Source organism: Lytechinus pictus, chromosome 14 (assembly GCF_037042905.1).
Source record: "Lytechinus pictus isolate F3 Inbred chromosome 14, Lp3.0, whole genome shotgun sequence".
Classification (NCBI taxonomy): Eukaryota; Metazoa; Echinodermata; class Echinoidea; order Temnopleuroida; family Toxopneustidae; genus Lytechinus; species Lytechinus pictus.
The window spans coordinates 9851635-9875911 of record NC_087258.1 but is presented as its reverse complement, the minus strand read 5'-3'; the positions used below and the strand labels follow the sequence as shown (position 1 = coordinate 9875911).

The 24277-nt window shown below is 36.6% G+C and overlaps 3 protein-coding genes across 3 annotated transcripts; all 3 read right to left on the bottom strand.

The window, feature by feature from the left end:
• Positions 1–235: 235 nt before the first annotated feature.
• On the bottom strand, positions 236–1386 carry LOC135156717 (chromo domain-containing protein cec-1-like). Its single transcript, XM_064109748.1, has 2 exons — positions 1147–1386; positions 236–442 (listed from the first exon to the last, which is right to left on the bottom strand). The coding sequence occupies exons 1-2, from the start codon at positions 1384–1386 to the stop codon at positions 236–238; spliced, it is 447 nt and encodes a 148-aa protein (XP_063965818.1).
• Positions 1387–1941: 555 nt separating this feature from the next.
• On the bottom strand, positions 1942–8540 carry LOC135156716 (sodium/potassium/calcium exchanger 1-like). Its single transcript, XM_064109747.1, has 4 exons — positions 8392–8540; positions 7363–7645; positions 6432–6674; positions 1942–2067 (listed from the first exon to the last, which is right to left on the bottom strand). The coding sequence occupies exons 1-4, from the start codon at positions 8538–8540 to the stop codon at positions 1942–1944; spliced, it is 801 nt and encodes a 266-aa protein (XP_063965817.1).
• Positions 8541–14953: 6413 nt separating this feature from the next.
• LOC129276671 (uncharacterized) lies at positions 14954–24066 on the bottom strand. The gene is made up of 4 exons (XM_054913063.2): positions 23773–24066; positions 20917–21657; positions 19826–20427; positions 14954–19108 (listed from the first exon to the last, which is right to left on the bottom strand). The coding sequence occupies exons 2-4, from the start codon at positions 21623–21625 to the stop codon at positions 18878–18880; spliced, it is 1542 nt and encodes a 513-aa protein (XP_054769038.2). The 5' UTR covers positions 21626–21657; positions 23773–24066; the 3' UTR covers positions 14954–18877.
• Positions 24067–24277: the final 211 nt, after the last annotated feature.

Genomic DNA, 24277 nt, shown 5'->3' with positions numbered 1-24277 from the left:
CTCTTTCCGTACCGTAAACCAATTTTCGCCTTTTCTTTCCTCAGTTGCCTGTAAAGAAACAATGTTAAATTGTTCTGATTAGGCGATTGAAAGGTTGCTTGTTATATTCACTCATACAAAATATTTATTTATATAAAAGTCATTCTTTAGCTTAACAAGAATACATACTAACAAAAATATATCTTTTATCAGCAAATAATATTGAAGTTGACACTTATTCTCAAAGCAAGGAGTCCTAGAGGTGTAGGTGCACTTGTCTGTTCCTCTCTTCCTCCTTCTCTTCTTCGATCTCCTTTCTCCTCTTCTCAATTCTTTCCTGTCGATTCCGCTCTTCCATCTTTTCCTTAGGCGATGTTAGGCTGGATCGTAGTGTGTCTACTTCCTTAACATGTGCTCTGTGGTGTTGTTTATAATGTTGCCTCATAGTCTCTCGTCTGTCTGTCTGTCTCATAATTACATCTCTCACAGCGAATAAGGCAAGTCATATGATGTACCCTTCTTAAATGGTAATTCAATTCAGGATATGATGCAAATACTCTTTTGCAGTGAGATGGCTATTCTGATTGGTGGTTACAATATTATACATTCTTATTCTGTAATAAAAATACATATATAAAGAGTCCAAATACCTATCTATCACGGGACGTATAAGAGGATGATTCCAGAAACTTGCTTACTTTAACAATCAGCCAGCTTCCCTGGAATACATTATAACTGAGAAATATAATACCAATTCTTCAGTTCACAATAACAGGGTGATGACTCAACATGACATCTTTACATAATCATCATACAATAAATAATATTTCATAACAGCATCGTTCATAATAAGATTTTTTTTTTTAAGGGGGGGGACCGTCACATTACCCCCGCCTTTCAAAATTTGCTGTCCTCAGCGAAGGAATATATTATACATTCTTATTCTGTAATATAAATGCATATAAAGAGTACAAATATCAAAAGTGAAAACAACATATTATTTTTGAATTATTCAGAATCAGACATCTCGTCGTGCGGGTAGAACTTGCTGATCTTTCTTTCGTGCAGCACGCTTTGTCCCCGAACATTTATAAAAGTCTCAGTGGTAATGGATACGCATTTCAGCATTGTGTTTCCCAGGCTGGGCTTCTCGATAAAACATGTCACCCCAAATTGGTCTTCAGTAGATGGGTGGCGCACTAGCATCCTGAGGGATGGCACCTTTGGCTCCTCAGCCTCCTCTTCACTTTCGCTGCTATCTTTGTTCTTGCTTTCTACTTCATCGCTCTCTACATCTCCCACACTATTGCCTTCGCTCTCTGAATCTGGTGTCGTTGCGTTCACACTAATTTTCGCTTCACGCTTCTTCATTTCTTCTTCAATCTCTTTTGAAATTCGCTTCGCCATTTCCTGTCTTTCTTTGTCCCGTCTGATCTGCTAGCCCTACTATAAAGTGTAACCCACAAAAGTAACGTAATTCCTTTTCGACTGACTCCCTTTCCAAAAACTTTGGTTCTGTTGCCTACGTCTTTGTAACTCGTTGTCTTTTCTCATATTTTTTTAGCAGGAATATTTTCTTCTCAAGATCAGTGATTGCTTTCTTTTTTTCACGCAATTCTTCATTCAATTCTATTCACCAATACCACCCCTACAATATTTACAACTTGTCTTCTCTTCTTTTGCCTTAGTAGTACTGGCTTATCACTTGGGTTTTGGATTTTGATAAGAATTTTTTTTCTAACGGTGTCTTCAATGGGACAAACATGCTGGGAAAATAAAATGAAATTGAAATTCTACCTGCTTTAAGTGAAAGGTTTCTTCCTTTTGGTGTGCAAAAAATCCTTCAAATCATGTCTTAAATAATAAACACCCCCTCCATTATGTAATAACGTGTTGCACCTGTTACCCTTGAAGGGTTCTCGTGGAACCAACGTTTTGCCCCTGATTTATACACTGTTCTTATTATCTAACTACACCACCTTCTCCCCCTTTTGAGGCCACTCCAACCTTCTGCGCCCCTACGTGTTCTCTCTTAAATACCATATCTTCCCATACTTTGTTTGTCCCGCCTGATCTGCTAGCCCTACTCTAAAGTGTAACCCACAAAAGTAATATTATTCATTTTTGACAGTGACTCCCTTTCCAAATCCGTTAAATATTCCCATTTTCACACAACTGTTGGCAAGATCTCTCGCCTGTAGTTTTGCAGAAGTTCGTTGAATTTTTTCTGTACACTATGTCTATCACTGATTGTATTTTTGATCTTTTGACTACATTATTTACTTTACTACATGTACCATCACCAAAAAACTGAACACACATCCTCTATAACTGTCTTCACTGTATCAAGCATTTCTTCAGCTGTACCTCCTACCCTGCTCTTCCCTTAAGACAAAACAACTTTCTTTCTTTTTCTTTTTTTTTTCTAACATTCAACATTCTCTCATTCCTCTTCTTTGTGTTTTTATTTTTGGCATATGCCTTGAACATCCTCACACTGCATTCATGATAGATCATGATATATAATCATAAATAATCATGATAAATGAGCACTTACAGTGAGATGAAAGTTCTAGAAGTGAAATTGAGAAGAAAAAAATTGTTCACAAATGGGGATGGCCTCCACCTTCCGTCTGGAACAAGCTGTGCCTCCCGCCCCCTATTTATACCCCAAAATCCTGTCTCCTGATTAGTCAAAAATGCCCCACCCAAGCGCGAACCACTATGACGTCACAATGTATGCGCGTCACTCATATTCTGCCAACCAAGGGTCAATACCACCATGACTTTACAATCAATTCCAACCCTATCTATCACGGGGTGTATAAGAGGATGATTCCAGAAACTTGCTTACTTTAAAAATCAGCCAGCTTCCCTGGAATACATTATAACTGAGAAATATCAGAGGCAAGTACCAATTCTTCAGTTCACAATAACAGGGTGGCGACTCAACATGACATCTTTACATAATCATCATACAATAAATAATAACATTTCATAACAGCATCGTTCATAATAAGATTTTTTTAAGAGGGGGAACCGTCACATTTCCCCCGCCTTTCAAAATTAGCTGTCCTCGGCGAAGGAATATATCATACATTCTTATTCTGTAATATATATACATATATAAAGAGTCCAAATATTTACAAATATCAAAAGTGAAAACAACATATTATTTTTGAATTATTCAGAATCAGATATCTTGTCATGTTGGGTAGAACTTGCTGATCTTTCTTTCATGCAGCACTCTTTGTCCCCAAACATTTATAAAAGTCTCAGTGGTAATGGATACGCATTTCAGCATTGTGTTTCCCAGGCTGGGTTTCTTGACAAAACATGTCACCCCAAATTGGTCTTCAGTAGATGGGTGGCGCACTAGCATCCTGAGGGATGGCACCTTTTGCTCCTCAGCCTCCTCTTCTTTTTCGCTGCTATCTTCGTTCTTGCTTTCCCCTTCATTGCTCTCTACATCTCCCCCACTATTGCCTTCGCTCTCTGAATCTGATGTGGTTGCGTTCACACTAATTTCCGCTTCACGCCTCTTCTATTCTTCTTCAATCTCTTTGAGAATCCGCTTCGATCGTCTTTCTTTGTCCCGTGTGATCTGCTCGCCCTACTATAAAGTGTAACCCACAATAGTAACATTCATTTTCGACTGACTCCCTTTCCAAAACTTTGGTTCTGTTGCCTACGTCTTTGTAACTCGTTGTCTTTTCTCACATTTTTTGAGCAGGAATATTTTCTTCTCAAGATCAGTGATTGCTTTCTTTTTTTCACGCAATTCTTCATTCAATTCTATTCACCAATACCACCCCTACAATATTTACAACTTGTCTTCTCTTCTTTTGCCTTAGTAGTACTGGCTTATACTAATCACTCGGGTTTTGGATTTTGATACAAATTTTTTTTTCTAACGGTGTCTTCAATGGGACAAACATGCTGGGAAAATAAAATGAAATTGAAATTCTACCTGCTTTAAGTGAAAGGTTTCTTCCCTTTGGTGAGCAAAAAAATTCTTCAAATCATGTCTTAAATAATGAACACCCCTCCATTATGAAATAACATGTTGCACCTGTTACCCTTGAAGGGTTCTTGTGGAACTAACGTTTTGCCCTGATTTATACACCGTTCTTATTTATCTAACTACTCCACCTTCTCCCCCTTTTGATGCCACTCCAACCTTCTGCGCCCCTATGTGTTCTCTGTTATATACCATATCTTCCCATACTTTGTTTGTCCCGCCTGATCTGCTAGCCTCTCTTTAAAGTGTAACCCACAAAAGTAATACTATTCATTTTCGACAGTGACTCCCTTTCCAAATCCGTTAAATATACCCATTCTCTCACAACTGTTGGCAAGATCTCTCGCCTGTATTTTTGCAGAAGTTCGTTGAATTTTTTCTGCACAATATGTCTATCACTGATTGTATTTTTTATTTGTTTAACTACCTTATTTACTTTATTACCATCACCAATAACTGAACACACATCCTCTATAACCGTCTTCATTGTATCGAACAATTCTTCAGCTGTACCTCCTACCCTGCTCTTCCCCCCAAGACGAAACAATTTTCTTTTTCTTTTCTTTTCTACCATTCAACATTCTCTCATTCCTCTTCTTTGTGTTTCTATTTTTGGCATATGCCTTGAACATCGTCACACTGCATTCATGATAAATCATGATATATAATCATAAATAATCATGATAAATGAGTACTTACAGTGAGATGAAAGTTCTAGAAGTGAAATTGAGAAGAAAAAAATTGTTCACAAACAGGGATGACCTCCACCTTCCGTCTGGAACAAGTGACTCCCGCCCCCTATTTATACCCCAAAATCCTGTCTCCTGATTGGTCAAATATTTCCCGCCCAAGCGCGAACCACTATGACGTCACAATGTATGTGCGTCACTCATAGTCTGCCGACCAAGGGTCAATACCACTATGACGTCACAATCAATTCCAACCCTATCTATCACGGGACGTATAAGAGGATGATTCCTGAAACTTGCTTACTTAACAATCAGCCAGCTTCCCTGGAATACATTATAACTGAGAAATATAATACTAGTAGAGCGGATTAGCTCCAAAAATCACAACAATTGTGCAAATTATGACTAAAGCATGAAACTTTCACAAGTATTAGTATATGCCATAACATTTATTTTAAAGATGGGAGGTAAATTTTTTTATGCCATTTTCGGCCGTTGCCATGGCAAAATGGAAATGGAATGACGATCATATTCTACATTTTTATCAATATTCTTACCATTTTGGGGGAAAATAAGCTGTTGCCATGGCAACGGGTCATTTGCAACATTGATATTTCATATTCAATAAAAGTATTACCAAGGCAACATAAATTTTATTCTTTCTAATGAACTCATGCAGTAAATTTACTGTAATTTTTGTTCAATGAATGAGTTGGTCAAAAATTAAGCATGTATAAAATAAAGTTGATTTTTATCATATTTTTCACCTGTCCATTGTCCTGTCAACCATGTTATTTGCGTAAATTAGATGTTATTTGGTTGCCATGGCAATGACCTAAGATGTTATTTTACATTTGGCAAACAACATATCGACGTTTAGCACCGTAAAATCAGGGGAAATTAAAGATAAATCAGATTCTACAAAGATTTTTAATCAAAATTTGTACGTTTCTTGGGGAAAATGAGCTGTTACCATGGCAACGGACCGAATTGGAACGATCTCGGTAATCTTGAAAAACTCTAAATTTCATACATGTATGTATTCAACTGGACGCTAAAAATTATTATCTTGGTCATCCATACCATGTTTATTTACCATTAAGAGGGGAATACACAGTTTTTTAAAGAAATTTATCCGTTGCCATGGCAACGACCGAAAATGGCATTAAAAAATTTACCTCCCATCTTTAAAATAAATGTAATGGCTTATACTACTACTTGTGAAAGTTTCATGCTTTAGTCATAATTTGCACAATTGTTCGGCTTATCCGCTCTACTATACCAATTCTTCAGTTCACAATAACAGGGTGGCGACTCAACATGACATCTTTACATAATCATCATACAATAAATAATAACATTTCATAACAGCATCGTTCATAATAAGATTCTTTTTTTAAAGGGGGGGACCGTCACATTACCCCGCCTTTCAAAATTTGCTGTTCTCGGCGAAGGAATATATTATACATTCTTATTCTGTAATATATATACATATATAAAGAGTCCAAATATTAACAAATATCAAAAGTGAAAACAACATTATTTTTGAATTATTCAGAATCAGACATCTCGTCATGCGGGTAAAACTTGCTGATCTTTCTTTTGTGCAGCACGCTTTTTCCCCGAACATTTATAAAAGTCTCTGTGGTAATGGATACGCATTTCAGCATTGTGATTCCCAGGCTGGGCTTCTTGACAAAACATGTCACCCCAATTTGGTCTTCAGTAGATGGGTGGCGCACTAGCATTCTGAGGGATGGCACCTTTTGCTCCTCAGCCTCCTCTTCTCTTTCGCTGCTATCTTCGTTCTTGCTTTCCACTTCATCGCTCTCTACATCTCCCCCACTATTGCCTTTGCTCTCTGAATCTGATGTGGTTGCGTTCACACTAATTTCCACTTCACCCCTCTTCTTTTCTTCTTCAATCTCTTTTGAAATCCGCTTCGCCATTTCCCGTCTTTCTTTGTCCCGCGTGATCTGACAGCCCTACTATAAAGTGTAACCCACAATAGTAATATTATTCATTTTCGACAGTGACTCCCTTTCCAAATCCGTTAAATATACCCATTCTCTCACAACTGTTGGCAAGATCTCTCGCCTGTAGTTTTGCAGAAGTTCATTGATTTTTTTCTGCACAATATGTCTATCACTGATTGTATTTTTGATTTTTTAACTACATTATTTACTTTACTACCATCACCAATAGCTGAACACACATCCTCTATAACTGTCTTCATTGTATCGAGCATTTTTCAGCTGTACCTCCTACCCTGCTCTTGCCCCCAAGACGAAACAATTTTCTTTTTTCTTTTCTTTTCTAACATTCAACATATTCATCATTCTCTCATTCCTTGTCTTTGTGTTTCTAGTTTTGGCATATGCCTTGAACATTCTCACACTGCATTCATCTATTTTTTCTTCTATTTTTCCATTTATTTTTTTCTTCATCCTCAGAATGACTGTCTGCATAATTAATTCATCCACTTTTCAAGTGAATACAACATATTATTTTTGAATTATTCAGAATCAGACATCTCGTCGTGCGGGTAGAACTTGCTGATCTTTCTTTTGTGCAGCACGCTTTGTCCCCGAACATTTATAAAAGTCTCTGGGTAATGGATACGCATTTCAGCATTGTGTTTCCCAGGCTGGGCTTCTTGACAAAACATGTCACCTCAAATTGGTTTTCAGTAGATGGGTGGCGCACTAGCATCCTGAGGGATGGCACCTTTTGCTCCTCAGCCTCCTCTTCACTTTCGCTGCTATCTTCGTTCTTGCTTTCTACTTCATCGCTCTCTACATCTCCCCCACTATTGCCTTCCCTCTCTGAATCTGATGTGGTTGCGTTCACACTAATTTCCGCTTCACGCCTCTTCTTTTCTTCTTTAATCTCTTTTGAAATCCGCCTCGCTCGCCATTTCCCGTCTTTCTTTGTCCCACATGATCTGCTAGCCCTACTATAAAGTGTAACCCACTAAAGTAACATTATTCATTTTGGACAGTGACTCCCTTTCCAAATCCGTTAAATATACCCATTCTCTCACAACTGTTGGCAAGTTCATTTAATTTTTTCTGCACAATATGTCTATCACTGATTGTATTTTAATCTTTTAACTACATTATTTACTTTACTACCATCACCAATAGCTGAACACACATCCTCTATAACTGTCTTCATTGTATCAAGCATTTTTCAGCTGTACCTCCTACCCTACTTTTGCCCCCACGACTAAACAATTTTCTTTTTCTTTTCTTTTCTAACATTCAACATATTCATCATTCTCTCATTCCTCGTCTTTGTGTTTCTAGTTTTGGCATATGCCTTGAACATTCTCACACTGCATTCATCTTTCTTTTTTTCTTTTTTTTCCATTTAATTTTTTCTTCATCCTCAGAATGACTGTCTGCATAATTAATGCATCCACTTTTCAAGTGAATACAACGTATTATTTTTTAATTATTCAGAATCAGACATCTCGTCGTGCGGGTAGAACTTGCTGATCTCTTTTCATGCAGCACGCTTTGTCCCCGAACATTTATAAAAGTCTCCGTGGTAATGGATACGCATTTCAGCATTGTGATTCCCAGGATGGGCTTCTTGACGATACATGTCACCCCAAATTGGTCTTCAGTAGATGGGTGGCGCACTAGCATTCTGAGGGATGGCACCTTTTGCTCCTCAGCCTCCTCTTCTCTTTTTTGCTATTTGTTCTTGCTTTCCACTTCATCGCTCTCTACATCTCCCCCACTATTGCCTTTGCTCTCCGAATCTGATGTGGTTGCGTTCACACTTATTTCCGCTTCACGCCTCTTCTTTTCTTCTTCAATCTCTTTTGAAATCTGCTTCGCCATTTCCCGTCTTTCTTTGTCCCGCGTGATCTGCTAGCCCTACTATAAAGTGTAACCCACAAAAGTAACGTTATTCATTTTCGACTGACTCCCTTTCCAAAAACTTTGGTTCTGTTGCCTATGTCTTTGTAACTCATTGTCTTTTCTCACATTTTTTTAGCAGGAATATTTTCTTCTCAAGATCAGTGATTGCTTTCTTTTTTTCACGCAATTCTTCATTCAATTCTATGATAGTTTATTTTCTACCATTCAACATATTCAACTTTTCTCTCATTCCTCTTCTTTGTATTTCTATTTTTTGCACAAGCCTTGACAAGCCTCACACTGCATTCATCAATTTTTTCCCTTCATCCTCAGAACGACTTTCTGCATAACTAATGCATCCACTTTCAATCCCCTTCTCTGTCGAGAATGAACAGAGCTTTGTCTCCACTGACAGCACACACTTGAAACATTCTTCCTGAATTATATTCTTACATATTTTTTTTCTGTTTCCTTTTTAATTACTTTTCTCACAAACACAAACATATCTTTCATTATACCTTCATGTTTTTTAAACCTTTCTTGTCCCTTCGTACATTATCAAACAAATTCCTAATGTTTTAAACAATGATTGGTTGGAGACGACGGTCGTGTCAACATAAAAAACCCTCTAATAGTATTTTAAACTGTGCAGTAGTCAAATCTTGTTTCCTTCCCCACAAGAATAATTTGATCACAGCTCTGTTTGCGAGGCTCTCCCACCCCATTTTCTCTCTTCCGTCTGGAACAAGTGACTCCCGCCCCCTATTTATACCCCAAAATCCTGTCTCCTGATTGGTCAAAAATGTCCCGCCCAAGCGCGAACCACTATGACGTCACAATGTATGTGCGTCACTCATAGTCTGCCGACCAAGGGTCAATACCACTTTGACGTCACAATCAATTCCAACCCTATCTATCACGGGACGTATAAAAGGATGATTCCTGAAACTTGCTTACTTGACAATCAGCCAGCTTCCCTGGAATACATTATAACTGAGAAATATGATTTGCCCTCCGAGATATGATGCAAATTAATTTGGGAATTACGCGCCCTACTTATGGCTTCATTGTCAAGAAAATAGACTCGTAGGCCACACCTATAGATTTCGCTAATCTGTACAAGGGTATTTTTAAATTGAATTTGCATTGTACATTAAATTTTGTGTGATAGCCAAAAACTGAGTGCACCATCGAAATCAGCTCACCCGGAAAGTTAGTAGTGCTCTCACTTGCTGTGCTATCGTTATTATTTTCTTTATTTCAGATTACAAGCAAATAATAGGAAATTTGATTCCCTTTCAAACCATATCATTTTTATTTTTTAAAGTGATCATATCACAATTTTCTGAGCTTTCAAAGTGGACCTTGCATTCAAAAGTATGCCATTTTTGTTCAGTACAAGACATGCATTGACATGCGTGTATAAGGTAAGGGCATAGAGCTCCCGCAGCTATCGCTGAGGCTATCGTTTGATTTTCCAGATAGCCTACACTTATTTTACTGCTATTTAATTGTAATTACTTACCCTTTCGAATAACCATTGCCTTTCTTTCTTCTCATGATACTCCTTTCCTCAACTCTTTTTTTTTTAACATTTCTTAATTCTACAAGCTTCTCCGCCAATCATTTCCTGCATGAATCTAGTTTTATCTCCAACTTTTCATACTTTTTCCAAATTACTTTCATTTGCTTTCTAATCTCTAGCTTCTTTTGGGGGGGCAGACCATATTGGTCGCAGGCGAGAATTATTTACATTCTGCCGATCGCTGTCTTTACGCTCACAAGTACAATCCCTACAACTTGTCTTTTCTTTTGTCTTAGTAGTACTAGCCCTCAGTACTTACTAGTATTTACTAGTACTAGCCCTACTTCGTTCCTTAACAACAAACACTTCTTTCATAAATTCATTGAGCTTTATCTTCCTTGTACCTTTTAGCGTGGATCGTTGATTGCACATTCAAATTTATTTGTAGAAGTATATGTGTTGAGCACTAGTACTATCATCAATATCCAAAAAGTAACTAAGTTACAATGTAAATTGTTTTGTGCACCAATCTCACTACAATGTTGGCCCAGTTCAACCAAAATACTATCTTGGTATTCCTTTACGCTCTCAAACCCTTTTCCATTTTTAAACGTTTACTTCACCTTTCTTGTCATATTTCCGATGTGAATTGTGATATCATTTTCATGTTATTTTATTGATGCTTTCCTTGAAAAGGATAAGCATTAGTCTGGCTGGCTTGAAAATTCAGTAAAAAAATGTTGGGGTCCCAGTAGCACACCAGCCTCTATGGCCCGAAAGGTGGTTTTGAAAACCATCGGTTGAACCCATGGTTTAGGCAGATTTCATGTACAAATTAGGCTTAAATACTGCATATGTTCAAAAATGTCCAATGCTTATGAGTGCTTTTGTGACGGTATGCTAAATTGACGCCTGTTGCCATGGTTGAGTACGCTATGTTATTCAGGAGTCCACTGTTTTGAACAATGGACTCAGTAATTCAAAACAGAGGACTCATGAATAAAATACCATACTTAACCATTGCAACAGGCGTTAATTTGGCCTAATTACTCAGGAAAAGGCGAAGAATTAAATTTGACCTCTCAGAAGCTGAAAAGAATGATCCTTCTAAAAATGTGTGAAATTTATCTTGAAAAAAAAAATCTTTTCCTTCCTAGTCAAAACATATCGTTGAATTACAGAGACAACATCCTGTAAGCATTTACACACACACATCAAGTATTCCCGAAAAAAGGGCAGAGAAGAAAAAAATAATCGCACATGTCACGAACAACGATAAAATATGAAATTTTTAAAAAGTGACCACTCTTCATCATAATGAATTCAATACTGCCCCCCCCCCCCTGCATTCATGCCTGTACCACCAAACACACTTTCAAAAACTTTCAGATGACAGAGCTTGAATGAATTACTGAGTGAAAACATATCTTATATCTTATCTGCAACTCAATTCCTGAAAAAAATGCCGCTGCAACATTATGCGTTAAGACTTGCGACGTTATGCATTGACTGTGACATTATGCCACAATCATCCAACGCATAATTTCACAGTCAACGCATAATGTCGCAATTGCGACATTATGTGTCGCTGCGACATTATCGGTCGTAACAGGCCTTAAGCCCTTAAGGTGCCGTAAGGCCAAGTATCAAGGACAAGGCACTACAAGACAGTACAACACTGCAGTGGGTTCATAGTCATACGGTAAACGAGTATTTACACTGATATTCACCGGGAATCATGCATGAAAATGTATTACAGGATCTAATACATGTATCTTTTTTATGCAAGCCAAACGATGTGAGGTTATAATATTTAAGCAGTTTCTTGCCATTTGGGGGGAAACTGTCTAGGTCTAAGGCCCGACATTACAATTCACGGTAAGTGCCCTGCCCCTGGCCTAGGCGCGGTCTAGTATATCGTTAGTAGTAGTAAAAACGAGTAGCGTACCGGTATACTCTAAATAAGTCGGGTGTTTAGACTGGGTTTGCACCGACACATACTTTACAAGATTTACACATTAGGATTCATTACCAGAGTTTAGAATACGGAACACGTTAGATCTAACTAACTCATTGTTAGCAGTCCAGATCAATTGATAATTGAGATTCCAATAATCTGAAATTTACCTGTTCCTTTAGTGGTTTTCCTCCACGCAGCTCAAGAATTACTCGCTCGATACATCATTGATTTATCGGATCCGCGGAGCGCGAGCTCGCAGATTTTTCTCCAACGTGCGGCGCGCGCGCTGACCCTCAAGCACCGGCACCAGCCAAGAAGAAAAATCAAGCATCTTTTTTTCAGTACTTAGTAAAATTAATTGAAAATGCAAATTATGCTTTCTAAGATTTCAATTGATGGATCCACATTGATACTTCAATTTAGTATTCTGAGAGATAATGAAGATATAATCTTGATAAAGGACCAAAAAAGGCAAAAAACCCACTTAGCCCCAATGACCATATTTTTAGTATGGCTGATATGAACCCTCATATATTCAAACTAAAATTACTCCAAAGGTATGAACATATAATTGTCAAACTGAACTTACAGTCAAAAAGCTTTGTTTACCACTGGTGGGAAAGCATTTTTCATGATCCAAATAATAGCCACTACACAAGGACGGGAACCATTAGGGCGAAGTGTATATTTCGTCCTAATGACGACTTCGCCCTAATGGCCATTTGTTTAGTTTTATATTCCATCCTAATCCACTTGTATACAAATATATATACACATACTATTCAAAATGAACAAATGTGTAAGATGTTTTTAGTGCTTACAGACACTTAGATAATCAATACCCGTGCAAGTTGTTTATTTTGTACTAAAGCTTAAAGAGTCTGCAGACATTGTGTGCTTTACTTTAGCCAGACTGTCTGCCATAAGAAGTGAGGAAGAAATCAAACATTGAAGAGAAGATGGTTACTAATATGCAATTTAGCTTTTATTAGAATTTTTATGAAGAATGTGACATATTTTTTGAAGAAAACAAAATAATTTTTATTATGATGTAAGTGATCTTGATAATTCCAAATGATCTCCTACTCGTATCATAAAAGAAAGACTGTAAAAAAATTTGCTTAGTTGGGAAATCTTGAGGAAAATGTAATGTTTGAATTTATTGAAAATATGATGCAGCCATATGCATTGCCATTCCAAAATTGTTAACATCATGATTGTAAATGTTTTGATTTCATGTACTTAAACTAAGAGCATTAATAGAGTGTGTGATTGCTTTGTCATGATTATGTAAAAAAAAAAAAATTATTTCAAGAATCTTGCCCAATATACTAGCATAGCAACTGACAGTAGACCCTTAATACAACCTGTATCTACTGATTTGAATGAATTATTAGTAGAGGTCGTATTTTTCAACAACTGCATATAAAGTTACCTATTAAAATAAAACTTCCATTAGCGCTAAGTCAAATATGCTTGCTTGAATGTTCTCTTGGTCATTCCTCCACAGTATGTTTTTTATGATTTTGTGTTTTGCCAAATATTTCATATTTTTGTAAAGTAATGAGAATAATTTTGATTTACATCTTTTTATTGTTACTTATGAAATGCATGTAAAGATTATATTTTTGTAAACACTATATACAATGTTTACTCTTATATTAGTTGTACAATGCTTCTTATTGTGTATAATTTGAGCCTTTACTGTAAGAAGTGATGTTGATAATAACCATAAGATTAAGAGGAGGAGGAGGAGGAGGATGATGATGATGATGGTGGTGATGGTGGTGATGGTGATGTTGAGGGTGATGATGATGATGACGATTATGATAGTGGTGATGCCGATGATGATGATGATGCTGATGATTATGAAGATGATATAGTCGTGGTGATGATGGTGGTAGTGGTGGTTGTGATGGTGGTTGTGGTAGTGATGATGATGGTGATGACACCATCTATCTGTTGAGGATGGTGGTGGTGGTGATGGTAGTGCTGATGGTGATGATGGCCATGGAGGTGGTGAAACTGCATTTTATCAATTATTTACAATAAAGATTTACTGATTATGTAAGTTATTTGTCTTTTTAGGCAAATGATTAAATCAGAATTTTAACTTCAAAGTTTGAAATCCGGATTTGACCAGGCCATGAATCAGGGACGGCTGTATTCACCTCTCTCAATCATATACGGTAACCGTCAATCCACTTTGCACAATTCAGTGCATCCTTCATCCGCAACCAAACCCTCTTTCAGCTTACTATTGCCATGTCTACTTTAGCCATCTCCCCCTCATCAACCACCCACTTCTAACTCAAAGGCCCTTCTTAAACTATGACCATTATTCCTCCTCTATCTGCACATGCCCGTTCAAACATTACCTGTTTGCCTGTTTTAGCTTTGCGAACCACTTCTTCCTAGCCTGCAGGCAAAGACCCTGATTGAAACTTTGATTGACAAGTGGGTCTTCACAGACTAGCACTTGTAAAACTTGCCTTACCACTTAACTCAAAAAAAGGGCATGCACAGCAGACTGACTTCTTCCTATTAAACCCAACCTCAAGTTTTCTTTCTCAGTCTTCTTATCCAAATGATGAATATTGTAACACCATTGTTGACGGCGGGAAGTATAAACAAAAATATATATATGCTCGTCTGTACGCGTGCACTAAAAGTTTCTGGAAACATTTGAAGTAACAATGTTTGAGCAGATCCATCAGAACATGGAAAAAGTTTCTCTCTGCAGACGAAGAGGAAAACGAGTGCATGCATGCAAACGGGAAGGAAGGGGTGGAGAATTATTCATGGAAAGAGATGGGAAGAAATAATGGTGAGTGGGAAGGGAAAAGGGGAGATACAGTATATGCATTTGAGTCATTAATAACACAAGAAAGGAAACTTGGGTTGATATGGATTTAAATATACACTTATATTTATTTCTATTCATAATATATATTTGAACTTACATGACTTATAAACTTTGAAAGACATTTTATTTGGATGACATGATTTCAAAGACGGAGTAATTGGTCCCAAAAGTTAGGTTAAACATACTTTTAACTTTGACTTTGAAATTTCTTACTCCCAGAAAAAGTGAAAGACCCGATGAAAGATAAATGGACGGACATTAATCAGCATTCTCTTATCTGCTTTGGTTGATTTGGTTGGAATAAATTAAAAACATAAAAAAGTTGAAAATAACATTGGAACTATTGTGCATAGCCATTATACAAGGAGCCAGACTTTCTTTTCATCTATAATGTATGATGAATCAATTAAATAAAAGTAAACACATTAAAACAATTTAAGATTTATAAAGATCATAACAAAAACAAAAGAGAAATAAATTTGTAATTTATTTTCATTAAGAAAATTTGTAATCAAAAAGTCCAGCAATAGTCCAACCAGACTTTTCTGTGAATCCTATTTTTTTTAAAGGACTGTAAGTGGCTGTTTTAAATCATCAAAAAATTGATAATTTATACAATAATAAAATCAGTGACGGTTGCTATTAAAGTTAAACTTAAATCAAAGTATTTTTACTTTTTAAAAAAGTATATTTTGAAATCTCAAGTGGCCTTGATTAAGGAAAATGGACGGAGGAAAGGCCACTTTATCTCAAACTTTAGTTCGCATGTGAAAGAAAAAATCACAGAAATCTAACGAATCATCGCCATGTTAGATTGTAACAGAAGCAACTCCTGGGGGAAAAAATTCCCATAATAGTTCTAGCATACAATATCACACTTCATAATAATTGAACACAATTCTAAAAACTGGTTAATTCCACTTTCTACCATTCTTAGAGATAAAGTATCACATGATTATTAAAAGCCTTTTTTTATAAATTAAAAATATAGGTACTTCAATCCACTCCATATATTTTATACTTTTGCATTAGACATCACAAATGATTGGCACAGGTAAATAAAACAAAGCATATCACACTTCTTATTGCATTTTGCATAAATTTTTCTCTCTCATATTGGCCAAGTCTTACAAAAAGCTGTGATTGATCTATTCAGTCTCAACTATGGACAGCCATGAATATCAAAACTCTTTATTAAGAATCTACATGTATGCACTTTTGTTTATAAAATAATAAAGGAGCATGCTGATAAGTGAAAATAATGATGCTTCCATGGGGAATTGCCATTATAAGATAACACTGAGTTTGAGATCATTTTCGATTCTTTTAGATTCTCTATGGTGTTGCTGCTTACTTTCTCTTGTCATGACCACGTCAATCACAGTTCTTTGTAAAACAGGGCCCGGGCCTCCATCTTTTCTATTGATCACTTTTTATTGATTCACAATTTTTTTTTTTTAAGGGGGAAGTTCACCCTGACGAATAGTTTCTTGTAAAAATGTCAGAAAAAATAACAAATATTGGTGAAGGTCTGAGAAAAATCCACTAAAGATTAAGAAAGAATTTGAAGTTTTGGATTTGTGATGTCATAAACGAGCAGCTGCCCCACATGTTATGGAATATAAAATGCATAAATTTCTTTCTTTTTTTTTAATGGTTCGTGATGATTTATTTTTTATTTTTCTTTTTGGGAGCAGGTGTGAAATGATTTGGGTAGTGATATACTGAAGGTGCAGGAAAAAACATTTTCAATTTTCTGAGAAAATAAAATTTCATTGATTTTTTTTTTACCATTAGATATGTAGGAAAGCTGCTCACATATGACGTTACAAATCCAATAATTCAAATTCTAATAACCCTTATTCTTTTATTGATTTTTCTCAAACCTTTGCCAATATTCTTTAATATTTTTTTCGGCTATTTTTACAATAAACTGTTTGCTAGGGTGAAATTCCCCCTATTTAATCGACTCTTTTGCATGACATCATATACATGTAAATATGTCTATCATTAGAAATGTAGAAGTATTGTATCAATTTTGTATAATTACATCAAAATTATCAACATGATCTATATAGCTTAAAACATTATATCAATGTCACTTCATGATGGTGCTTCACTGCACCATTAACACTACTACTCATTTCAATATAATTATTCATATTCAATATATACCCATTAAGCTTGATAAAAATTAGTAGATTTATATCGAATGGTAATCTATAACAAATTTGTATTTGAACGAATCAAATATATAAAATACCCAATTTACTATTCATGATATTCATTATAGTATTCATTTATATTTTTTGTAATATATCTAATTCAGTATTTTCAGTGTATATGCAATAGAAATATACTCACTAGTCAATACTGTCAGAGCTGTGAAACCATTGTCATTGATACATGTTCATCCTGGAAATTGTCTAACATCAGTTTTAATCACATTCCCATTAGCCAACTTTCAAAAATTAAATTGGTGAAAATCCTTTTTCTATATGATGATTCTCAGGCCAAAGTATATTTTCTGTGGCCAAAATCTGAAGTAAATTATAATTTCAAATTTTTTCAACATTATTACTTTCCACAAGTAAATTAAACAATTACAGTCTTCATTTTTTATGACTTTAATACAATACACTCATTCCAAGAGCCTGCAATCATTTTGAACTGTTATTTTTGGCATTCATACTCCAGCAATTTTTGCATGATTTTATGAAAAGCTTCATGAAACACTTCAGCTGTGCTGCCAAGTTTAGTGCTAACTGCATTCAAAGAGCTACTCCTACTTAAAAATCCAGTTTTAAAAACATTTGCATGAAAAAGTCACTTTGAAGCAGTAAGTGAAATAGGCAGAAATTTGACTAAATATTCGCAATCACAGTATGTATCTGAAGAAACATTGCCTTCTGTTGGAGATACCAATGTAGTTTAGCTGCACTTGAACATATACAGTAGTATGCTGCAAAAATAATCTCACTCCCAAACCATAAAAAATATGAGGGAAATCAAAAGTTCAAAACTGCTTCTGGAATATGTCAATATTTGTTCTGGGCTATTTTATTGTCTATTATTATAATTCCAACCATGATTTTGTTTTACTTGCCTTCAGAAACATATCCAACAAGATTCCACTCAATAATCTAAACAACTAATCTATAACATGTCTGCTTGTATATCATCCTCGATCTACCAAACCACACTTCATCGTCGGATATATGTCTTAGGTCCCCTTGCATGAACATTTATGATTAATGGTTTCTTTGCTGCAATGGTAAAAACGTGTACCATGGTAACAGGAGCCTGTTTCATAAAACTTTTGGTAAGGTTACACAAGAGTTTAATTCTTTACTGAATTTATTTTGAAGGGATTATAATAACTTATGTTCATTTCATATTTTCTTACGTTGAACTTTGCTTCCCTTACTGCATCAGTGATACTGATAGTTATTTTTTTTAGTTGTTACTAGAGAATAATAGCTATTACTAGCTTCCATAGTGCCAAGATGAAGGAAAAACTAATTAATACCATTTTTGAAATTAATTATATAAATGTGCAATTTTGCAAAATTCGCATGCAAAGGGTTAAATGAGTGACGAGAATATAGCAAACTCAATTGGTTTCTTAGTCATTATTAATGTTATCATTCAAAGAATATTAAACATTTATACTATTAATGTAAATGTAGTGCAAAGTATGATAAAATCATATGGATGAGATGATATGGGGAAAATGTAATATTTGGAAAAACTAAAAGAAAAACTTATATAGCTCATATTTAGCACTTCATATTCCAGTCATTCGTAAAATCGTGTGTAACTTTACAAACCGCTTCTTGTAAAAAGTCCCCAGGGCTCATCAGCCAATCAAACCCAAGGTTTCCATGGCATTTATGACTGATTAGCAAAGTTACTATTAATCATAAGTTCTCATATGCAAGATGGGTCCTGGTGGTTCAAAGCTTTCAGGTCTTGTCCTTCATGGTTTCACAGAACTTGAGGAACTGGCTATTCTCGAGTTCCGTCATGACCTTGTTGAGAGCGTAGATCTCCTGCCTCTGTCTATGTCTCATCATGCCGATGTTGTTGCGGGCTGACTGCTTTTCCTGACGCGCTCTGTCCTCGCGGATCTTCTGGCTTTTTTTCTTCTCATCTGCATCGATCACTGTTAGCCTGTCTTTCAATACCCTTTGGCTCTGTACAGCAAACACAAAAGTGACATATCTTTAATATCATAAACAATATTACATACATGTTCAATATAGTACTAATCATTGATGTACCTGTAGGGCAATGCCATAAAATAAATCAACTATCTTGTTCATCAGACTTCCATTTTTATCCATTCTTACTTCACTTCATAACTGCCAAAAGTCATGATTACTTGACAAGAATACACATTTTTTTTATAAGAACTAGAAAACACTGACAAATCAATTCATTCTGATTATATGATGTTGATGAAACAATCATGAAATGATGAATTTTTTTTTTTCACATTGTCTTGGTTAGCCCTTTCTGCATTCTCAGTTTTATTTCATTCATTACTATTTATTAAATACATACCTAGAATAAAAATCATAACCATTGTAATTTATTTCTGTTTGTACGAATCTCTGATATGCTACTGCTACATGGTGTTTCTTACATATTTCTTTCATTTTGAAAAATCCATGCATTTCCATAAGAAATGATCAATAGTAAAAGAAAATGAATTGGCCCAATGAATTTAATTATTTCCTAATATAGGGATGGCATTTCAATGTATGGTTGACATGTTAACAAAAATGACTGGATCAATCTTATTAACCCAATTAACTCATTCAACAAAAAGTCTTAATCTCTGGAATTCCTTAGACATAATGCAAGAAAATCCTCTCCTCTCTTAAAAAAGTTGAAAACATTATACTCACTCTTAGATCGGTTAATGATGGTATGTATTCGAACTTCTCAAGCTGATGAGGGGTGGGAGAAGTGGGAGGGGCACAGGGGACGCCTTTCCCACCATCCTTCAGCATACTAGACTGCTTCTCTGACAAAAACACCTTCTTCATCGAATGATCCGACTCACTGGACCTGCCCTTGTTACTCAGCCTCACATGAATCTGGTTTCCACTTCCATAAACCGATGCAGCATGTTCTAACACTGATCGTGATGTCAGCGCATTGGAAGCCTCAGATTTGCTCTGTTTGGTGATTGCACGGGGTGTCGTTGCATCGCCTCTCTTCTCCAAAGCAACCGTCGTCAAGGACACTTCAGCAGAACTCCTCTTGGACGAGTCTTTCTCTTTACTTTTCCGGGACGTGAAACTCTTACTGTACTTGGTACTGAATGTTTCTACCTTTTTTCTTTCCCAGCGACTGTTCAGTGTCATGGTTGAAGCTAGAGCGAAGTCTCCCAAGGAGTTGTGGTCTTTCTTTGGAGCGGGCGAGGGTTTCTTCTTTGAAGGAGATTTGCCCCCTCGCCTCCTTGATCTGCTTCGGTAGAGTTTCTTGGTCCTAGATTTGGAAGTACCTGGAATTAATGGGGTCATACACAAGAAAGGATTAGTGACAAAGCTGTGATTTTGTCACAGAATCTTTTTTACTCAGCCCATTCTCTTTTCAAATCGGATGGTGCCTGAACAAATTCTGGGTAGATAAGCACCCAAAAGTCATCAAAGTCACTATGAATTTAAATGAAATAGCTTATAACTTGATAATTCCAAAGAATGATTTGTCCATGCAAATACTTCTGGTAATGAATCGGTATTTTGAGAGTTACCCTTCTAGTTCAAAGACAGAGATCTTAAACTACTGAAATAATAAGTACCTCACCATTTACCCTGAACCCTACATGTACCTCACCCTACAAAAAGTCAAGTTGGTGACATTTGACAGAGGATGTCCAAAGTATTGAAATACCATGAAAGTTTTGGCAAATAAATTCGAAGACAGTTATAACAGATAAGGTTTTTAGATGCATGCAACTATCAATTTTGACAGTGGATATAACTTTGCTCACCTTTTTCAGGATGAACAACAGAATCTGTGATGTTATTGTGAGAAGCACTGGCATCACCATCATCTTCTGACTCCCAAGAAGAATTCAAAACATTGTTCACTTGGATGACATCATCCTGGCAAGATTGGGGCACATTATTGTTTTCTTGATTCAGTAAAGCAGTGATAGCTTTAGCCTCTGTCGATTTAAGGTTATTAATCCTCAGCTTTGCGCTGGCAGCGAGACGCTGCAGGGCTCGAAAGTTCGGGAAGATGCTAGGTGGGTGTGGTTTCTCGAGATAAGCATCCACCTCACCAACTCTATCCTTCCTGGTTGTGGCATCGATGGTGGTTACAACACTTGACTGGGAGTTGGCAGTACTGCAAAGATGCACTGGACTGGTTATCCTAGGTAGGGTCACATTCTCCCCACTATTTTTTGCCCAGGTGGTGTCTTCCACTGGAGGATAAGGCTCGAGGAGCGATGACGACATACTGCTCATTGCAGGTACACTCCCCTGGCTGTGTAACTTTAAATGGGTGTTACTTGGAAGGCTTTTTGCCGAGAGCCGAGAGGAACCAACCGCACTTCCCTGTCGAGATGGCAAGCCATTGCTGACCGGTGGACGGCAAACAGACACGGCCATGACCGGGGTGATGACATTGACACCAGAGCTCCTGGACCCTTGGAGAAGGGTGAGACTGTTCCCTTGGACGAGAGTTGTAGACATTATTGCGCTTGTTCAGTCATTTGTATTACAATCTACATGTAGGAAACATGATTCAAGGAAGGGTTGAAAGAGATACATGTTATTGGCATTATCTTTTTTACATTCAATGAAACTTCCGATTATATGATATTTAGACTTAGAGAGAGCACCTACACTTCCATTCACACTTCTTTAACTCAATAAATAGCACAGAATAATATATTCTCTTAACCTCTTGTTCTCTACTTTTAAAGTGTACATGTAATAGTGAGTCAAAGAATTGTGAATGGTCGTGTAGCCGCGGGGGGGGGGGGGCACTTTCAATGACAAGTGGATACCATGGGCGACCAAAAAAAAGGACGTCTTTTTCAAGATAGGGCACGTTACGTACGTAACGTAATAAGGGTGTCAAAAACACTAAAATAATGAAAAAAGTGTATCTATTTTGCTAGGAGTTTAGGGTCAAATTTGCGAGGGTATAAAAAAGACTAAAGGATGTACTTTTTGCCCCAACAGTCAACACAACGTGTTTAGAGTCCGATTTGTGCGAGGTGTGGGAAGAGGAGCCGTACTAAACACTACCATTCCCACTTCTTTAAAAATTTAATATGTGATTATGAATAATTATTATAATAATTATTTATAATCAAGTATTAAATTTTAGTATATTTTTGTTAAATAATAATTTTTATCTATAAATGGTTCTTCAAAACAGCATTTTGAAACATCGCTAATCGAAGGTACATCATAACGTAGCGGTTCAAGGGTCAGACCTATTGTATTTGCTTTGTTGACAAACGGATCAATTGATCTACACGAGATCGGTCTAGTAAGAAACCTCTCATTTTGGCCATTCACAGTGAAATAATTTTTATCCCTTCATACGCATTAGGCGTTTGAAGGTCCAAATATCAATAAAATTCACTTATAAACCAATTTCACCCTGTAAATATGAATTCCCTTGAGAAATCCATCCGGGTGTGGAGGTCTCACATATGCATGTATGGAAAGAGATTCAAGGCTAAATGATGAAGAAGTATGGCAGTGAGTCCAAACTTCACGCGTGTCCATACTTCACGGACGGTCACTATCTAAAAAACTAGCCAATATCCTTAAAATCTGACATCCTCAACGTGAAAAGCGACGTAAAATTACCCTTTGGTGTAAGTTTCTTTAAGATGAGTTCAGTATTCATGAAAATATTGACAAAAGATCGGCAAATTTGTCACCATATAGCGCCCGTTTTGAAGAAATCTGATATTCTCAACAAGCATCACGATATCACTATTTTGCAAGCAGAAATCATCAAAAATGTTAGTTAAATGTGGTACTAACCGATTCTATGCATTTTGCTGTCAATCTGATACAAATATTTCACTTTTTGAGCTTGAGTTTTTGTTTCAATCTCCACAAAAACTTTGGTCCGCGAAGTTAGGTCACACTTTTTTAGAATGGTTTACCAGCACAGCGAGCATTCGCCGATCGGCTTGAGATCGCGATACCGGCGAAACCCCTTGACCTACTTTACATTTCCGTCCATGATTTTGTAGTTTACGATCTTGCCGTCAATGTGGTAACAATTTCTTGAATTGGTTTTGTATAAATTATGAATATTTTGTGAACAAATTTAAGCTTGTTGAATATTTTTGAAAAGTCCGCGAAGTTTGGACACCCCATCATAATAATTAATATGTCAAAATATTTAAAAAATATATCATCATGGAGTCCTCAAGGCCAAGGGTAGGCAGACCAAAGTGAAAGTCTTTGAGCTGCTGCTGCATCATGTTCATCAAAATAAAAAACGTTAGACATTTCTAACCTCATGCTAAACTGTTCTGAGACCTAGGCCTAATCATTTATGATTAGCTTCGAGCTCCTCTTAATTCTCGTCTCAGTCTCACTCTGTCACCGAGTCTTTCACTTGACACTTGTTCACCTTTTCTCTCTCATTCTCACTAGGCCTTTATCTCATCTCATTCAATCTCAGTTCTCACTCAATCGAGTCTCAAAAATATTTAACACACACGATAAAAATGACACAAACCATGCAAACCAACTAAACAGTAAACTGTGATAACAAAATTAGATTGTGCAATTAAATCAGATCGAATCAGGCAGTGACTGAGCGGTTTCCCGAGGGCCGGGTAGGCTAAGACTAAGTAACTTACCATTGCAATCTGTTGTTTCTTGTCCTCGTAAATTACCGGTATGTACTTTTAAACATCGATGTTTTCGTAAATTTTAGTTCCTTTGACCACATTTTGGTTGCCTCATCGTGATTACACAGCCCGGCCAGGCTAGCGGCCACGGCACAATAACACCGCCGATATCCGCGGCGCGGCAGCGCTATATTTACATGTACCGTTTCGTACCACTGCGCTGCATGCTGTCTCCAAATCATTACTTCCGGAAACAAGCAGACGTCGCTCAGCAACAAAGCTATGGCGGGTCACTCGCGCCATAAATGAAAAACGTGCACTCTAAAGACAAATCAGAATAGGGTCAGCTGGGTGCAACTGTTATTCTAGTCGCATTTAACTATTTTCTAGTCGTATTTTACTATAACAGAGGTATTTCTGACTAAAATATATGTCAAAATGTGACTAGACATATCAGTATACTATTTGACTGATTTTTCTGAGAGTGTGATCCCGCATGCCGGATTCCATGGCC